Source organism: Gymnogyps californianus, chromosome 1 (assembly GCF_018139145.2).
Source record: "Gymnogyps californianus isolate 813 chromosome 1, ASM1813914v2, whole genome shotgun sequence".
Taxonomy (NCBI): Eukaryota; Metazoa; Chordata; class Aves; order Accipitriformes; family Cathartidae; genus Gymnogyps; species Gymnogyps californianus.
The window spans coordinates 120876528-120896052 of NC_059471.1; the positions used below are offsets into that span (position 1 = coordinate 120876528).

Consider the following 19525-nt stretch of genomic DNA (forward strand, 5'->3'; position numbering starts at 1 on the left):
TGGATTTTTCTGGGCTGTCAGACCATGATGGCAGACACAGGATATGGTAACCAAATAAATAAATTTGGAGATTCACTTTTCTTTTGAATAAAATAAAGATGATCCATTCTATTATAAATAGCTTAGAGATTAATACAAATCCATAATCACCGAATAATTAGTGCACCAACAGTTGCTTTAGGAAGATGACTGAGCAGAGAAGTATCTGCTAATCAGTCACTTGTGTTTTGTTTTTTTTTTTTTTTAAACCAAATATAAATCAGACTGTAGGACTGCTATCAGCTAGTCAATTAAGTGCTGATAACTACCAACATGTGACTGCATTGGCTCAAGCACACATGGTCACATCCTGTTGTGAATCAACATAAAAATGAGTATGACTACAGAAAGAAGCAGCACTGACGCCTGCCTGTGCTTGTGTGACTATGGCTTACTTTGTCACAAGCGGGTACAGGCTGGGGAAGTTTCTCCCCCATAGCTGTGGCTCTCTGATGACAAACACAACTTTTGGGTCTGATTTTGGAATTCGCTGTCACATTGCAAATCACAGAGATTCAATATTTGCATTTTGAGCAGCCCCTCTCAGCTCCAGTTCTTTGAATACCAAGCAAACTCCCACTTAGCCCACCTCCTTCCAGAGAAAGGCCATCTGGGTGAGAGACCTTCCCCAGAGAAAACTCAATGGACGGAAAAAAACAAGTGCCCAGCAAGCGAAAGAGAAAGAGAAAGGTTGTGCCGTGGTTTCTCAAGTGTCTCACAACAGGAATTCAGACTTGTGAGTTATGATCCTCATATTTGAAAACTGAAATATTCTCCAAATTAATGCCAAATAAAACACACTTAAACGTGGTTGCAATAAGTGTATTAAAGTATTAAAGTAAAATACAGAGGTCCAGAAGAAGAGTTTGGAGTCCAAAGAGGCAGAGTGTGCCAAGCCTTCGCCTCTCAGGCCCAAAGGACAGTTTGGATATTCAACACAGTGTAACAACTTCGCCCTGAACAACAGCAATATTGTTTCTTCAAGTAAGTCAGAGGTAGTGTCTAAAACAGCGTAATGAACACAGCAGCAGCCTCCAGCTGAGCCCAGCTACGCCTGAGGTGGCCCAAGAACAATACCATCTCAGCTGGCCTGGTCACACTGCTGCTAAGGGATCAGCAGCAATCCTCGGTTTGAGCCCTGGTGTTGAGAAATAAGCAGGATGCGCGCACAAGGGCACGGTGAGTCCAGTCACCAGGGAGACGCGCGCCATAATCGGGTACATCTGCTCCGGAGGCCAGCCGCTTGTTGGCAGGCAGACACCGCGCCAGACTGCAGCAGATGTGTGCATAACTTAGTCAAACACGTAGCCACAGACGGACAGGCAGCAGCACTCAGACAGCACTTTCTGTTCCACTCAGATCCACACATCACTGGGAGAAGGGACCCGCCCATATGTGATGTTTAACCACATTTCCGCTAGAAAGCTTTTTTTTTTTTAAATAAACAGAGATTACAATAGGTTTCACTTAATAAATAGAACATTTAGCATAGTTCGACGATGTCCGCTAAGGAGCACAAGTGGGACACAGCGATCAGGATGTAGTTGCAGATTCATCCTCTTCTAAAAGAAGGTCGTTTAATGCAATAACTGTAGCAGCAAAGTCAACCAGCTCCACAAAGTCTGATGTAATTATGTTAACACCCATAACACCTGGTTTCTGTGCTTTCACCCAATTTAATATCATGGGCAGGTTCCTAAAGAAAGTGAAATAAAGAAAATTAAACATTTTAAAAGAGACTCTCCTCTATACACACTCTACTTTAAATACAACATGCTGTCTGCAAATTATGTTATTATCTCACATTTGTGATCAGGTCCTAACCGCCACCCAAAATGCAGCTAGCCCGATGAGAAAAGTGCTTAGCATAGCATGCGGTCATTAGCTATCAAATAGAAATATCGGTCAAACAAACTACCATGCATACAAAATAACATTTGTGAACTCTATGTTCACCAAGTAGACTGTGCTTCAGCATTTAATGCTGCACTACAACTTCTTCCATCCTGGTTTGGTTTTGCCCAAGAACATGTTGAACCGAAAGCTTAACTTCACAGCATGCTTCAGTGTAGCACAAGGCAAGGCTATATCGGGCCAGAGATGCTCCCCTGCCCACTGCCTTGGGGTGGGGAGGAGAAGTTGTTGGGGGCAGCACACTGCATTTCTACCAAACTTCTTTCAGCCTCTAGACCCACCCAGAGCAACAGGACCAGGGACACCAAACCCAGAATCAAGCCCTCAGCTCTGTAATGCTTGAGCATCCCACCATACATCACTAACCAGAGAAAGGTGAGGTCTGTCAGGAACTGAGTTAAATGGAGTTAGAAATTCTACAGGGGGAGAAGTTTCAGTCATTTCTTGGTCAGAGTGCAAGTCAGGAGTCTGCACAGCTTTTTTGCACTCTAACATGCAAACCCCAGGGTTTTCAGCACAGTTAGAGACAAATGACTAAATATATTAGAATTATTTAAATTAGTGCCATAATATGCATACAAAATTACATAAGAAGATGGTAGGCGAGCAAATTAGCTAACAGGATGGAGAACAAAAAACCAGAAAACCTAAAGACACCCCACAGCTCTTGTTCCAGTAAAAAATTCTTGTCAAGAACCAACAGAAGAGAGAACTTGAGTAAAGGCATAATTACTGTCCCTATCAAGGGACAAACCAGACTTTAGCCAGCTAAGTGTGAATGTTGCACATTTCTCCTTTAGCAAGAGCTCAAGAACACTTAAATATTCATATTCAGGGAAAAATTTCCATATGAGAAGGCAGACATCTACACAGAACTGCAAAGACAGATTTACACATACAAGTCAGCTAGCACGTGTAAATGTATACAAGCAATCATGCTTTAGCAAACAGTGGCATCTATTTTAAATGTTCACAGTTTACTTTCAAACCAGTAAGTGGCAATGATGGGGCCAAGGGAAAGGGATGGAGCAAAGGCAGGCTTCCAGCCTACCAGTGGCTTACAGCCCAGACCTGTGCCAGGACTCGCTTGAAACAAAACTGCTTGCCCATTCCATGAAATTAGATGATTCTTTATAGTTTAAAAATAGAAATTCAGCATGATCTTTCCTTTAATCATGAGACAACAGTACATTCAATATACAGTATGCAGACATAAGTTACATCTGTGCTTTCTGTTAGGTATCCCCACCAACCATACACATTTACATTTGTGTAACTTGTGACAGCAAACGCCAGTCTTAAAGCACCTGAGCACCATCTAGTGTCTAATGCTGACTGCACAGACGCGGGCAAAGAGCAAGCCAGAGTGGAGACCTGAATATATTGTGGCAAACATCATTTGGATTTAATTATCTTTTGCCAGATTAATGTCTGTGAACAGGAAAGAGACTGAAAACTTCATGATTTATACTTCACTTGGAATTTCCTTACTTCTATCAACAATTTTTGTGACTGAAAAAGCACAACGCTTGCTCTTTTTAGAAAGGATTTTTTAAAAAAAATAAGTTATATTGACTTTGGCTTCAAAATAACAATACTGTAATTACTTCTAAAGTGACCAGTGATTCTCCCAAAGGGAACATGAACTGGCTGCTGAAGGTGCATGTTTATCTCACTGCTTAATATTAAGCTCAGTTGCTGATCAAATTAGACCAGTTGTGATCACCTACACAAGTGTAATTTAGAACTTAATATCATTATGGTAAGATAAACTGTTAGTGACATCAAACAGGCAATATTAAACAGTGAGCCAGGAGACCAGATCCCACCAGGACTGTTACAGTTCTAGCAATTTTTAGCAAACAGGCTACAAGGTGATAATGCCATAAAACAAAGTCACATGGATCCTATCCTGGTCATGTTGTTAACACTAATAAAAATCACTGGCACTCTGCACTACTCAAAGCAAAACCCTCTTCTAATGATCTTACTCATGGGCAAATTATTTGTGCAACAGTCAGTGGTATAAAAAAAGTCAAATTGTTAATCTAATTTTTGGTAAAAAACCCCAAGATAAAATACTGCCCTATGTCATACATCTTTGGCCATTACTGAAATTACTGAGACAGATTTGTACAGACAAATGCAAAACTGAGCCCACAAATACGCAATCTTCCCCTGTGGCACAAGCTTTCCCCCCCCAAATTCAAGTTCAGCCAATTTGGAATGAATTACTGGTTTGAAACAACATGTCTGGCCCGTTTTATGAAATCACACCACATTCAGAAAGAGCTCCAGTTACCAGGAAACACACTTATATATATACACCCTGTTACTTTATTATTTTCAATAATTCTTTATTTTTAATGACTGCAAATATCTCTCACAAGCAATAGTAATGAAGCAAAACTGCATGCTTTCACCAAGTCTTACTTCTAAGCAAACATTTCGCAGTTTCTTGCTTACTCAGTGCCTCTTTGAACATGAAACGTGGTAAGTAAAGAACTGAGAAATCAAGACAAGTCCTTACCTATGAACAAGTGTGTTCTTCAGACCACGAATTAGATGCCGTGCAATAGTTTTCACTCGAGGCGTGAGAATTGCTTGAGAAACATGAAAAGTCCCATAACGACTTCGTTCCTCAAGAGTGGTCTCCAGGAACTGTAACAGTTTGTGCACATTGGTTGTATTAGCCCATGGTGCCGGCATTTTATTCCCTGGCCACAGGAAGGGGTATTCCCGATACAAAGGGTAGTGGTAGAATATGAGAACCTAACAGAACAAAGAAAAAGGAGAAAAAATAAACAAATATTCACAACTATGTTACTTATATTTAAACAGGAAGTTGCACTGGTTTATGCTTATACAGTACTGCTGCAGCTAGCATAGCAGTGAAAAGAGGACCAAGAAAAAGAAGCTGCTCCTGAGTCATGAGTGTCAGTAAATTTGTTGCACTATTGCCAACAAAGGAGACTGAGATCATTTTGGTTAGCTATGAGCTTTAAGGGCCATCAGTTTAAAATTAAAAAGTTGCCAGGAGTATACCAAAACGTCATTCAAAGCATTCAGCTTAAGAGCATTTCAAAGCACTGTCAGAGAACATTACCATCTGTACTTGAAGTTAAAGATTTTAGCTGTCTTGCCATCTTCTGCATAACTCCTACTAAGTGGCTAAAGCTTACCAGGCTGACTGGCATAACCGCATTCCACTCACACTTACTGTATGAGATGCCAAAGCCAGTCTTGCTGTCAGCAAAATCTTCTCTAAATCAGAGGTCTGTATTTTATGCCTTGTGAGGTGGTTCTCTATCAGAGGGCAGCACATAAAGTTGCAACACTTATTAACACCCAAACTTACAAGTGATTCATTTTGGACCCTAGCACTGACAGCATCAGCTCAGAGGAATTCCTCAAAGCCTCACCTATTTTACAGTTTACAAATTACGTGCCATCACTGAAATCCTGTTCTCAGTTTGTGTCTGTACATGTGAGTGGTTACCACAGAGAAGCAGCATTTAATCCTGCCACTATAGATCTGGATGGCTGCAAAGGAGCTAAGAAATTCTGTAGGTACTTTAGTGTCCTGGTTTCAGCCAGGATAGAGTTAATTTTCTTCTTAGTAGCTGGTACAGTGCTGTGTTTTGGATTTAGTGGGACAATAATGTTGGTAGCATGCTGATGTTTTAGTTGTTACTAAGTAGTGCTTATCCTAAGGTAAAGATTTTTCAGTTTCCCATGCTCTACCAGCAAGCAGGTGTACAAGAAGCTGGGAGGGAGCATAGCCAGGACAGGTGACCCAAACTAGCCAAAGGGATATTCCATACCATGGAATGTCATGCCCAGTATATAAACTGGGGGCAGAGTTGGCCGGGAGGGGCAGATTGCCACTGAGGCATTGGTCAGCAGGTGGTAAGCAACTGCATTGTGCATCACTTGTCTTTTCTTGGGTTTTATTTCTTTTTTTTTGTTACATTCCTTTTCATTACCATTATTATTATATTATTAGTAGTAGTACTATATTTTATTTTACTTTAGTTATTCAACTGTTCTTATCTCAACCCACAAGTTTTACTACTTTCTTCCCTGATCCTCCTCCCCATCCCACTGGGAGGGGGGAGCGGCTGTGTGGTGCTTAGTTGCTGGCTGGGGTTAAACCACAACACTTAGGCATGTTAAAGCTTATGCGCTTCACACTTGCCAAAAAGGCAACAATTTATCAAATCCTCACCACAAGTCAGCACAACATGCTCTTCCAGAAAAGAAAACCATTTGTAAGGAGCACAAGGGCCTGAGCATACTATCATTTAATGATTTAAGGAACATGCCTGGGAGCAGGACACAGTCTAGCCACACCATGGATGGAGGAGCTACACAGCTGCAAATAAATGGAGGGCAACATGCACGCTACATAAAGGCGGCCCTAGTGGGCTTTAAATTGGCTGTCAGCAGTGTCCTTGGGCCAACAGCTCTGAATGGGAACCACATCTGGCCTCTCTATTTAAATCTTAACCTTTCAGGTTTGAAAAAACATTACACATCCTTTCCCTACCTGGTGTTTCTTCTCCCACATGTACCGTAAAGTCACAGATTCTACACATTCAACGGAACAAAGTTTGGATCCAAAGGCTGAGTGGATCCTGTTGATCAAGAAGTGGTGATGGCTGTCGTCCATGGCATAGAAGTGATTGAAATCCAAGAAGATTACTTCCTTGGGGTGCTGCTCGAAGAAAAGTGTTAATCTCCTTCAGCCCATCCCATACTTTGATGCCAAACAAACCGTGTATGAAGTAAATCTCTTGTCCTGTTTCCCCAGGTTTGGAAGATACACGAAGATCAAAGTAGCGGATCCCACCTTCCAACTGCTCTTTGAAAGTCAGATTTTGAGTCACTGACCATTTCTTCATGATCTTTTTAACCAAAGAAATTCTGGCCAAACGTTTGATGGCTGTGGCTTGGTCTGGTCCCACAGGAGATTTCTCATCAACCCAGTAACTGAAAGAATCATGTGACCCTAGAAACAAAAGCCAAAAATATTTAGTTTTAGAAAACTGACTGCCCCAAAACACACACACACACCCATGCGCCCTGTAAACTGAAAAAAGTGCAACATGCATGGCATGGTCGCAGAAGAGTTATGCTCAAGTGTGGGTCTTTCAGACTATCCTTTACACCTTAATTTTCCCTAACTGTACAACAAGAGCTATGCTCAAAGTTCTCGGTTTGAACTGTCTTCTTGTGTGAGCTCCCAAGTTCAATGCACTCTGAAAATCATGACCATAAGATAATCATCAGTGGTAAAGGAAACTTCCTTCTAACCTTCCTTCATTTACAAACTATCAATCTACCTCCAAAGCTTTCCCAGAGCCTGGTACATCACTGATTTGAGATGAGACTCCAGCTTTGTTGAAAGAAGCTGAGGCTTTATTTTCATTCTACCTGATAAATCCAATTGTGACCTAATGCACCAAAATTCTTGGAACAGATATCATTATTCATGTGACGGACAGAGGGATCTGTACATGCATGTGTCTTACCAGCACATCTCTTTAGCCCCAAGATGGTAAATAAACGATTAGTAGTTTGAACAGTGGGCAACGACTGGCTGAACTTAGAGGTGGAACAATTGAGTACACCACCAGTTACTGTGTGGTTCGATACCAAGCTCACATTAAACAAGTTCATGAATGTGTCTTTTACCTGGCAGTGCCTTTGAGTCACCACAGATATGGTGAATATAAAATTCACCAAAAAAGACAACCAACAATCAAAATTGCCAGTCCCTGCCAAAATAATGCACGTCCGACAAAGCTCCTGTAACATAACCTGTACCTTGGCAGAGAAACTGCATCTCCAGTATAAAATTTGTGCTTACTAGGGAAAAAACCTCCAACTGAAATTCAGTAGTAATTGGAAACAAAACTGAGAAATAACAAAACTCCTTCAAAATAACAGCTTCAGAGTCAATGAAAGATCCCTAGCTGAGCCAAGTCAATAACAGAACAAAGAGTAATAGGGCAGTATATCTCAGCTTACACTGTACCAGAGCAGCATAAAGCAAAGACGGGCAGAAGCTGATCTACCACAGATTGAGGTTCACCAGGGATTTCTAACCATTTACACCAGGCACCAGCATTCTGGCCAAGAAGCTGCAACCACTCCAGGCATGACTTCCCTGCGAAGCCCCAGCTAGAAAAAACACTACGGGAGCTGTAACAGCCCCGCTTCCCTTTTTTCTGCAGGACAGCAGATGAGAGGTTCCCTACTGAGCCAAACCCCACCCGATTCCTGCACCCCCGCTTCGCTGAAGTACAGGGAAAGCATCTTCACCCCCAGTCACCACAAGCAGCTCCTTTTCCAGCTGCCTCAGGGCTACAGTGACCCTGCACCATGCTGCCAGCATCTACATTTTCCCTTCCTGCATGCCCCAGGGTTCTTGTCCCTGCTTCTGGGACTATACTTCTCCAGAATTTCCTCCTCTACCTCAGTCTGCAACTCTGTTAAAAAACAACCACCCTGATTTGTCATTTCCAGTTTTAAGACGACATTTGAGGTGTCCACAGCCTCCTTCACCCAAACCTTTTATTTGCATACCAGTGCTCACTTGAAGACTGATACATTTCCTGTGATGCAAGGTCAGAGCTATAAACAAGATTATGATCTCTATTGGATTATCTTGTCAGGATTTTTTAATCCAGATGGAAGAAGAGACTGTGCACAAACCAAACATCAGTTCATAACAACCTTAAATGCACTCTTTCTCCATGAATTTCAACTAGTTCAAAAGTACTGAAAAGGAACCATGAAGGTTAGTTTTCAGGCTTTACAAATGAACACTAAAACTAATTCTGATCAACTCTTCATGAATTCTTCACAGCTTTTGTAAAAGCGTGCTTCTTATGTGGCTTTCCATTTAGTCTTCTGGAAAGAAGTGACAAGTAACAAAAAAGCTGTTTTTAAAATAGGTCAGCTTAAGAAGCTATTTAGTACCTATCAGTAAACTACATCAAAAAGTAGCTGTCAGTTTTGGAATGACACCTAGATTTTTTCCCACCTCCAAATGTGTAACCCCAAACAAAATACAGGATCAAATATCTAGCAAAGACATTTCAGAAGAAGCCATATAAGGCCTGGCTCATACTGCAAGCTGCAACTCACAGCCATTTGAGGTTCACACACCTCCCCATACAGCAGAATGAGCCTTTCAAGCTTCTACAATATATGGAAAGTAGACTTCAATCGCAATGGGCTTGTCTTCTGCCTCTGAATGACTCACTTTGCACAAAGAAGTCATGGGTGTTTTTGTTTTTCTTTGTGTGGGTGTTTGTTTGGGTTAAGTTCTCAATTCTATCCATTTTAATTTCTTCCTCTATTTAGGTCACTGTAGAAAATTGTTTAACATGCTACAAGGCCATGAGAAACATTTTCTTTTCGTTTTAACTAAGATCATGCAGCAGCCTCTAGCAAGCTGTCTACAGAAGTCACTCGCACCATTATGCTCCCTCAGACAGTGTCACTGATAAATCTGCCTTATGAAGGAATGACAATTTTACCTGGCATCAAATATATTGTTGTCAACTCAGAGTTGCCTAAGCAAATCTGAGCCAAGAAACAGCTTGTTCTCCTAAGCCTGATCACATACTTTACAGCTACAAAAGCCTTTCCTCTGCAGATTGGCACATACAAGGCACATTTAAGGATACAAAGAGCAAATTTCTCCTTGCACTATCACAAACCAAATTCTATTTATAGCTCTAGAAAGCAACAAGAAAGAAAACAAGCCACATGCACACTGCAACTTTTTCAACACATACTTCAAGAACTGTGCTCCTTAACAGGGCAGCTATTTGAGAAACTGAACTATGTGACATGCTTCTATAGTTAGAGAAGATCCTTAAAACTCCTGCCCTGTGCCTCTGCTTAAAAGCCTAGGAAATTGGACTTCTCATTTACAGTGAAGTCAACATGTATACCTAAATATAACCAAGCAGAACATGAGCTGGAGCATCTAAAAAACAAGCTCTCCTTTTCACAGTTGGTAGAAGACCACCTCCTAAGAAGGACAGGGGATCATCATCAATATTGAGGCTGGAAAGACACAGCAGAAGTTCAATTAGATTTTCAGTGGTCATTTACAGAAGGCCAGCCACCAACTGTGAGAAATATCTAGGCCAAATCTGGACCCAGAACATTTTTACTCCAGTAAGAGAGAAACACAAACTGAAAACCTGAAGCAACAGCATTGGATACTTGTTGGGCTGAGAGGTAAGAGCTAGGTGAGGATCCACGTCATCCATCAGGCCCTTCTTTAATTTAAGATCACTGTGTTATGTTACCAGCTCAGCCACTGGCTTTTAATATAGCTTAGCTGTGATGTTAAGCTACATGCTAAGCTGATTGCATCATGATGTCAAAATAATCCCTGGTCTCCTTCGCTCTACCCCTGAACTCCATGAAATGCCTAGGCACTCTTTAGCCATAGCATGAGCCAGGATGCCTGCCGATCCAGGATGATTTCTTTTTGAAAAAAGCATAACCTAAACCAACCCAATCCTGTACAATTTCAAAAGGTAAAGGCCAGAACCTACACCAGAAGCATGGACCCGCCCCATCTTGTTAGCAGCTCAGTGCTAGAGCTACTAACCACGTTCTCAATTAAGATCTAACACAAGGATGTGTGAAGATACTCAGATGTTGTAACACTGTACGGTAACAGCAAAGGGGCTGACAGATGCTGAACAGAGCAAGCATTACAAAACTCTCATAGTGACATACACAGAAAAGCCTTTTCCATGTATAAGAAATCCCTTAAGGTCTGTGTTCCCCCCCACCCAAATGGTGTGCGTCTCTCCAAATTATACTGACCACTTTCTCAGGAAAGTTAAAAAAGCTCAGGAAGTGTCATCAGCAAAACACTTCAGATGATACCTGACATCTCAGAAATAATTAACACCCTGTATTGACTCCATAAATCCATTCCTTAAACTTGTTGATTGTGAACAAAGCAACTAACAAAGCCAGGTATTTATAACTTCCATCTTACAGACTGCGAAATCAAAAGGCACAGAAAAGTCAAGAAACTTAGTCTTCATTGTCCTTTAGGCGAACAGAGGCCAGAACCCCAGTCTGAGCTGCCTCAAGGGCACGTTCTTGCACGTGCAGCACACTTCTTGAGTCACTGTACATGAGAACGGATTAGCATTCAGATTGCAAACCTTACTGAACTGCTCCAGTGACACGGCATCAGTCTCGTGTGCTCAGCCCTTCCCGAAACCAAGCTAGGCACAGGAAATGAAACAAAGAGATGATGATTTGCCAATTGCTTCCAATAGGCCAAAGATACATAGCATGAAGCAGCAAGCATTAAATTCAGGCATGAAAGACTCTGCGCATTCAAAGAAAAAAAAAATTAGGGGACTGCTAATCAGCTAGCAGCTCTTACAGAGTAACAGACAATGGCTCCTCTATTTTGGTTTCATTTCTTTCATCTGACAAAAATTGGAAGCTTCAAGGAAAGCAATCACATCCCATCAGATGCCCAGATATTTAACCATCAAAGGCTATGATATGGTTACAATTGTATTAAAAAGGTATCTTCCAGACGCCAGATTGTTAAAATGATGGATAGTCCTCTTAATTTTATCCCAGCAAGTGCAACTGTGGATTAATTTTTATTAATACGTTTAAAGCCGTTTTTATTCTCCTTACACTAATTTCTCAAGTTGATTGTATGTTAAATAGATCGCTTCTCAATTCAATTTGTATGTTAAATAGATTGTATTTCACTCTTCAGGATGACTTTTTTTTGTTGAAGCCTTTGTGCTAATTGTTAGAAAGCAGCCTTTTATCATCACATCTGCAGCAAAGTCTAACTTTCTGGTGTGTCTATTTGTCATGTAACTTAGTCACAGATAGTCAACCCATGTTGTAGCTCAAACAAATGACACTAATCAACAGAATGTTATTAAGCCTTGAACTTCAACAATTACTAGCTATATTGCTTTGTATTAGCTTTTATTTCCACATCAGTACTTTCTCCATATACAGTTGCAGCACAGGGATAGGAACCAGCATCATCTCACCAACCCCGGTGTCCTTTTACAAGCTTGTAAATTTACCTTCAAGGGATGTTAAAAATACGTCTACATGGCATGGAAGTGCAGAGATCTTCCAACATAGAACATACTTGTGCACTGCCAATTACTCGAAAACAAGACAAGAACTCCTGTTTTTTCAGATACAAGCATGTCTACAGTTATATCACTAGTCTCCCTGGTTGCAAGGCTATAGACTAGTCAGAAGCAGCCGTTAAAGACACTGTCTGCAAAAGTCTGTCTAACCAAGAAACAAGAATGAAAGCAGAAAGGCAGGAGAGTGCACTGTCAGTAAGTTTAACTAGATCAGACTAATTTGTTTTGATCTTCACATTAACGGAATATTAACAGGATGAAAAATGCAAGAAAACACCTCTGTTATGCTAAACATTTGTAAGAAGCAAGGTCAACATACTGTACCAACCCACTAAAAGCATTAAAGGGTCATTTATGGACAAAGAATTACCCTAGCTGTAGTGACGCCAAACTTCTTAGAGCAAGCTTTGCCCACTACACAAAGTACATTCCCCATATATTACAAAACACTACACATGACATAGCATAGCAAGCATCACATAGCCAAAACATCTAGAAGCACAGTAAGCAACTTCCAAAAACACAGGATGCAAGTGCTAGCAAGTTAAGGCTGTCCCACAAATGTTCTTCTAAATCAAATGTCCTGTGTGTGCCAGAACTGAGGGGAAAAATGGGATAAACGTAAGTGCCTCTCAAAGCCCAGAAGTCCTCAGGATTCAGGTCATTAACAATCCAGATTTTCTAATCAAAAGATTAGCATCTTAAAAGCTCTTCACTAATGAAAATCGAATCTAATAGTTCATATTAACTTGCCCAGCAAAAGGAAGAGAGGCAGGAATAACAAACACCCTATTGATAATTATCTAAAACTATTGAGATGAGTATTTATATTTTAATAGAATCCTAAAAGAATCCTTTAGGTATTCTTAATGCAGCCTCATTAGGGAAGACAAAGCCTAGTACAGGCCAAATCCTCTTAGGAAAACTTCCTCTCCCTATCAAAGAATTACCCTGATTTCCCCCCACTGCCCCTTTCAGGGTGGGAGGTGGAGTGGGGCAGGAAATAAAAGGCATACAGAGAGAAAGGGACTGCTTAAAACTGTCTCAGACACAATATCACATGGTAGTTTACTTTCTTTCCAGCCAGGAGAAATCCATTTGGCACTGGCTGGAGTTATTGCCATTAAGGGTTTTTTTGTGATTTAGCAATGACTTCCCATTTATCAGCAACCTCAGCTGTCTGCACTGGGAAAGCTGAAAGTGGCAGTACTTCTCTACCATTTCAAAGCCTGAATGGATCCACCTGCTCTGAAAAGAAACAACTTCAGTTTAGAGTTCTATATTCCTCTTTTGTGACCACTGAGAAATGTGTGGACCTCACATTCTCTTCTGAGAAGGCTCTAGGGAAATTTTTTCTTGTTTTCATTACACAGTACTCTTTTTACATCTTTTCCGGAAGAGCAGGCAAACTGGAACTTTCACACAACACAGAAGGAGAGCAACAACCATTTATAGCAACATTATGATTGGTTTTCTCTGAAGTAAAACTTCAGCATGTTCTGCACTCATTTACCAGGCAGTGAAGTCACGCTCTAGGGCACACAGATTTTAATAAAAAAAAAGGAAGAAAGTTTTTCCTGATGAAAAAATGAACATCTTCATATGCTGTCTTAAGAAAACTTTGTGGCATTTCCAGAACAAGTCAGTTTTGGCTAAGCAGATGACAGTGGTCCTTTAAAAAGGAGACACCCTAAGATCTGAGGCTGGCTTTTCAGTGGAACTCCTGCATAGACCCAGTACAGTTATTTCACTATCTGCTACACCAGTTCCTCACGTAGGGATGTATAAAGGGAACACTTTGTTACTTGGGAATAGAGGAACAACTTCCATTAGATATTCTCATCAGTATAGCAGAGCAGATAGTTTAATAGCTCCTTTCAAACAAGAGCTGAGATTTGCTGCTACAATGAAGTGGACAACCAAGGTAATAACTTGTCCTTTCAGGAAAAGTTCATCCTGAAAATTCTGCATTTACAAACCATACCCAACATCACCATACTTATGCAGATGTTTTCTTCTAATGGTTACCACCTCATTGACTGGTAGATGCCAATTAAATTGTGACACATCTCTCCTCAGAGATCAGTGAACAGTCACATTAAAGACATTTTAACAACTATTTCAACTCTCCAATATGGTCTTATTTTAGCCATATTCAAGCCAATATAATTTTCTCTGTTAAAAAAATGCTTCTGGAACTGTAAAACTCATCTTTTCCATCAGCTCTAGCTACCTATAACCCAGCATCCCACAGGCAACTCTCCACCAATCATCCAACCTGATGCAGGCAGGAATGGCTCCACATTCCAATTGCTCTGCATTACTTAGAAATGAAATTCTGGCCATCTTTCCACATGCTTTCAGAGGAAGAGCTAACACACCAGCTGGGATCACTAGAAGATGACGGAAAAGGCCCTGTGCACCATCAGAAGCCATAACTGAAGAGCTGCCCTACCTCTCCCCAGAGAGGCAGGCTGCCCTGCCCGCACGCTCCACGCCAGCAGAGCACCCTGCCTAGCATGACATTCAGCTCTAGGCATACCAGTATCTGAAAAACTGACTTTTGGTGGCAAAAACTTCTTTAGGGTTTCAAATCAGTCTTAGATGTACAAAATTTGACCTACCACACAGAAACATTTATATTTCCAGATTATTTATATTTCAAGATTAAAAAAAGAAATCTTACTCTAGGACAAAAACTTCAGTGTAAGTTTTTTTCACATTTCAAAGTGCTAAAGTAAAACATTTTACTTTTTCCAAATTTTCTATTTTTTTCAGCTCTCTTCTCCAGTGACTCCAATCAAACTGGACTTAGCTCAGATTCAAATTAACTGTTCCCCAACTAAGCTTAATTTTTACTAATAGCAGGTGTTTCACCAAAGCTATGTGAAAGAAAATATAATTGTCCATGTTTTCTAAATACAGCCATTCAACCTGTTGTTCCTTCCTGCCTACTTCTGCAGCACTATGACGCATCAGGTTAACCTTCATGTTCCCTCAGGACATCCACATGCTCCAGCACCCACCCTGGGGTTTGCCCAATCCCATGAACAGTTGTTTCAAGAAGCTTTTCTGGCAGGAATCACTTATCCAAAAAAATCCCTCTAAACCATCATCATCAACACAGAAAAGCTTTCCATCAGGTTAGCTTGCTGAATGCACTCATTCATACTTGTAGGGCTTGTAGGAGTAGAGGAGGGAAGGCAGGGGACAGAAGAGGCATTTGATTAGCTTATATTATGAAAGGGCACCCATTACTATCCCGGGCGCTCTTGCAAGAAGCAGTGGATCCCTACCTAAGCGTTCATAAATTTCCTCTAGAAGACAAGGGAAGAAAATCAGCACTGGGGAAAAACTCACAGCTAACCAACCTGACCAGAACGGGGAACCAATCTAGGGAGACAGTTTGATCAAAAATTGCAACTATACCTACCTGTTACATCATGGCTCTTAATTATTCAAAGATGGAATAACCCAGACAGGATTATGTAAATGCATTATTACCAAGGGACAAAGGAAAACAGAACTGCCTACTCTTCTGCTCATCACATTCATCCAGCACCTTGGAGCTGAACTAATAAAACACTCAGTAAGCAAACACGGATAGTTGGCAGTGAACATCTGCTAGATTGCTTTGCTGTCTCAACAACAGCCACAAGCTTATCATGATGTCAGAAAGCGGATCTTGAGACAGAACAAGTGTTTCACCTGTCCTAATACAAGTATTCATGTAGAAACTTGACCAAACTGGAAAGTGGTGCTGTATCTTCAGAAGCTGAGAGATTGCTCAGACTCTAGCACCTAGTTAAATATGATACTGCAAAAATTACTTAGAAAGGCAAATAGTTAAAATGAAACAGCACAAATTGGACAAGCCATGGTGTATGAATTATCAGCATGCAAGTACAAGCAAGAAACAGGTTAGGCTTCCCCAGGAAATTCTTCAAATAGCTGATTTACTTCAAAAGCAGATCAGTGAGAGCACTGCAGCTTTTTCTTGTGTTCCATTTCTCAGGGGGGAAATAAGAAAACTAACAGATGCAGATTAAGAGATGACCAAGGAAAGTAATAAGTGTCACAGCTGTACATGATTTCATAAAATTGTTTAAAGTAAACCAGCTTGAGATTAAACAAATACTATACAATACTCTGCCAAGGGTCACATTCACAATTAAAATATTTAAGAGTTCATTTTTAAACCCACATTCAAAGAGGATTAGTCTGGAGTATAATTAAGAGAACACCCTCTAGAGTTTCACACAAGGTCACCACTTGAAGGTGGTTAATTTTGTTGACTATATTGTATGCATGTAAGTCGATGACATTTTAGTTACTTGATACTTGGCAATTTCTCATTGTAAAAGATTCCTCCTCTCAGGACATTGCACAGGAAACCTCTTTCCTTGGATGAGACTATACTGGTTTCGCATTTTGTCTAGAGTTGTTTCAATAGAAACAACAGAAAGGCCAAACTCTGGAACTGGTCACACCCAAGCTTTGGAGGATGACCCTGAATTTTTCAAAGACTCTCTACATTTTGAGCACAGAGTTAAATCAGCATGTAAATACCAAACTGGTATACTTCATGAAATACCTACCTTAAACATCATTTGCTACCAGCTGGTTCTAAGTACAGAGCAAAGAACGGCCTTCTCCGCTCTCAGGTAGCATGTTTCACACCACATTTAATAGCTCAGGGAATCATAGAATAACGTAGGTTAAAAAGGACCCCCAGAGGTCACAGCTACCTTTTTTAAAGCCAGTGAAAACAAGCAGCTTCACAAGCAGAACTGTTTGCAACAAATAAAGAAGCAGAACTCTGTGCAGACAACCTTAGCTTCACACAAGAGAGTTATTAAGACTTTCCCACTTACAGTATCATACAATAAATTAAATCTAAGCAATTTCTTTTCTGTGTATACTATCAATTCTTTCACTTTAGATAGCCCCATTATACCAAAATTTTGTCATTTTTAAAAAAAAAGCAGAATCTTTTATTCTTCAAATGCTGCATTTCTCCAAAGTGCAACAAGGTAAAAAAACAAAACTAAACAACAGTTTCATGGTTTTGAATGATGACTTTATTTAAAATTAAAACAAGTTTTAAGGTTTCAACTCCTAGAGTTACATCTCTGCTCCTACATACAAAGAGTGACTGGGAGGAGGGAGGGGATAACAAAAAAAAAATCCAAAACCCAAAAACTGTTAAGTCCATCACTCCAGTGGAGAAAACAAATGCATCCGGAGATGGACAAAAGCAGGCCACACCTGTTATATGCACACACACGTATTAAGCACAGACAAAAATACTTCTCATTTGAGCTGAAGCCTACCTTTCATCTCTCTTTTGAAGATAGCATTGACCTTCATTGCCATTCAGCATCTGTAAACAGATGCCACAACTACAACCTGTTTTATACAATCCCTTCCTTGCACACTGCTAGTAACACCACCTTGGCTCCCAAAAAGGTTGCTTTGTCAAGCACCACACCAAAAATCCACTTCAGCAAAATAATCATTGGACTAAAGTATAAAAAAAAATTTCCCAAAACATCTACCCAAAATGTCTTTGCAACCTGTGAGCAGGTTGCTTGAGGTACATGAAGGAAAGAGGTCGGAAAATACACCAGCTTTGACCACAAATAAACATACACTGCAAGCATTTTCAAAAAAACACTACTCATTTTAAGAGCAGCATGGCATTACCGAAAGATCAACTCATTTGCTTGGCTTCTCTCCTACAATACTGGTTGCATGATGTTTGTAAGTGATGGACAGTGGCAATACACCTAATGCAATCTATATCATAACATTCTGCAAAGTTTCATTGCCCTTAAGTTGCTACAGCAACAAAAAGTTGATTTATTACTGTTTGCTAAAACAGAGAAGGATTTCTTTGCCAGAAGTTTCAAAATCTGCAGCCGCTTGAATTTTATATGAATATTGAACTTTCTGTTCATCTGAACAGCAAAGGGGGACAGAAAGGGTTACATAAAATGTTTTTGCTACTGTCAGGGTAGGAAAGGGTGCTACTTGTGATTAAAACTTGGCATTTCAACTGTTTACTTCAGGTAATACAGCAGTGAGTGCTGTGGTAGCCCACTGGAGGTGTGTAGCCCTGTCTCTACATGCTTCAAACGTCCTTTGGTTATCTCTGCTGGCACAAAGAAGGACGTTACTCTGTTTCTAGGGGAGTGTCTCCACATGTCCTCTATATACCACATACCCAAAGGGTTTTGACAAGCTAAGGCACTACCATGAAAGTCAAGCCTGTACCACTAATGACCAGTCTAAAATCCAGTATCAGAATGAGCTGCTACAGTAGCTGCCCCTAAAACCTTCCTTGTAGATGTCAATAGGGAATACTAGATTATTTTTTGCCATTTACAGATGGAAAGCCAGCCTATTCCTAAGTAAGTTTTGGGTCATCTGTTGTCTTCGTTTGTCACTTTATCTATCCATAAACCAGAAGCGATGACGCTTACCCTTGCCAACTTCTTAAACTAGAAGCTCTGTGCAGGAGCTAGGAGTTAGTTATTTTAAGTTTAGCTGGAAAAGGGGAAGATTTTTATAAGTAATTACAGTATTTTAGTGTCTTCAGTGTAACATCATACACTGGGATATTTCATAACCATGCCATACTCTTTTTCCCTCTGACAAGCCATTCATAGGTTCTGCTATAAAAGCCATTTCCATTTGATGAACCTCTGGTTGTTAGGGTTAACACTAACAAACCTTTCTCCCTACCTGCTTTGAGCCTTGCTTAAACAACCCAAGAAACCTTAAAGCGGCCCTCCAGAGGTCACAGCTACCTTTTTTAAAGCCAATGAAGACAAGCAGGTCAACGGGTTAGAGATTCACAGCTGTATTTACAGAACATTAAGCCCTCCATCCTCTCCTGCAACGGACGGGATTCACGTTAGCCCTTATTCGTAAGTGCTCAGACTCCAAACCAGGCTCCGGCGCCTGACCTGACACACGTTTGCCACAGTTCACGCAAACACCCAACCCCCGGCTCCCAAGCACGGGCCAACACCTCACGGCCGAGCCCACAGCCAGAGCTCCGGACACAACAGGACCTGCCCGAGCACCTGTAAGCACTTCTCTACGGGGGGGACACGACGCCGCCGCCGAGGCGACTCCCCTCAGCGCCAGGCCCCGCCCCGGCGGGCGCAGGCCCTGCCGGCGGCGACGGGCCCCGGCGGCTCCGGCACCCAAACGACCCCTCCTCTCCCCGCCGCCCTACCGGGGATGGCCAGGTTGGAGAGCGGGTAGGAGCGCAGCGCCGCCGGCAGCGAGCCCATCCAGTCCGCGTTGCTCTCCGCCACGGCCCCCGCGGCCCACCGCCGCCGCCGGCCGCCCTCCCTCCCGGCCGGCGGCCTCAT

General features: G+C 41.3%; 1 protein-coding gene across 1 annotated transcript; it reads right to left on the bottom strand.

Moving 5' to 3' along the window:
* Positions 1-840: 840 nt before the first annotated feature.
* On the bottom strand, positions 841-19525 carry PLCXD2 (phosphatidylinositol specific phospholipase C X domain containing 2). The gene is given in 5 exon segments (XM_050915112.1): positions 841-1735; positions 4484-4725; positions 6503-6676; positions 6678-6964; positions 19387-19525. Coding segments are annotated over 5 exon segments (1005 nt in total). The 3' UTR covers positions 841-1572.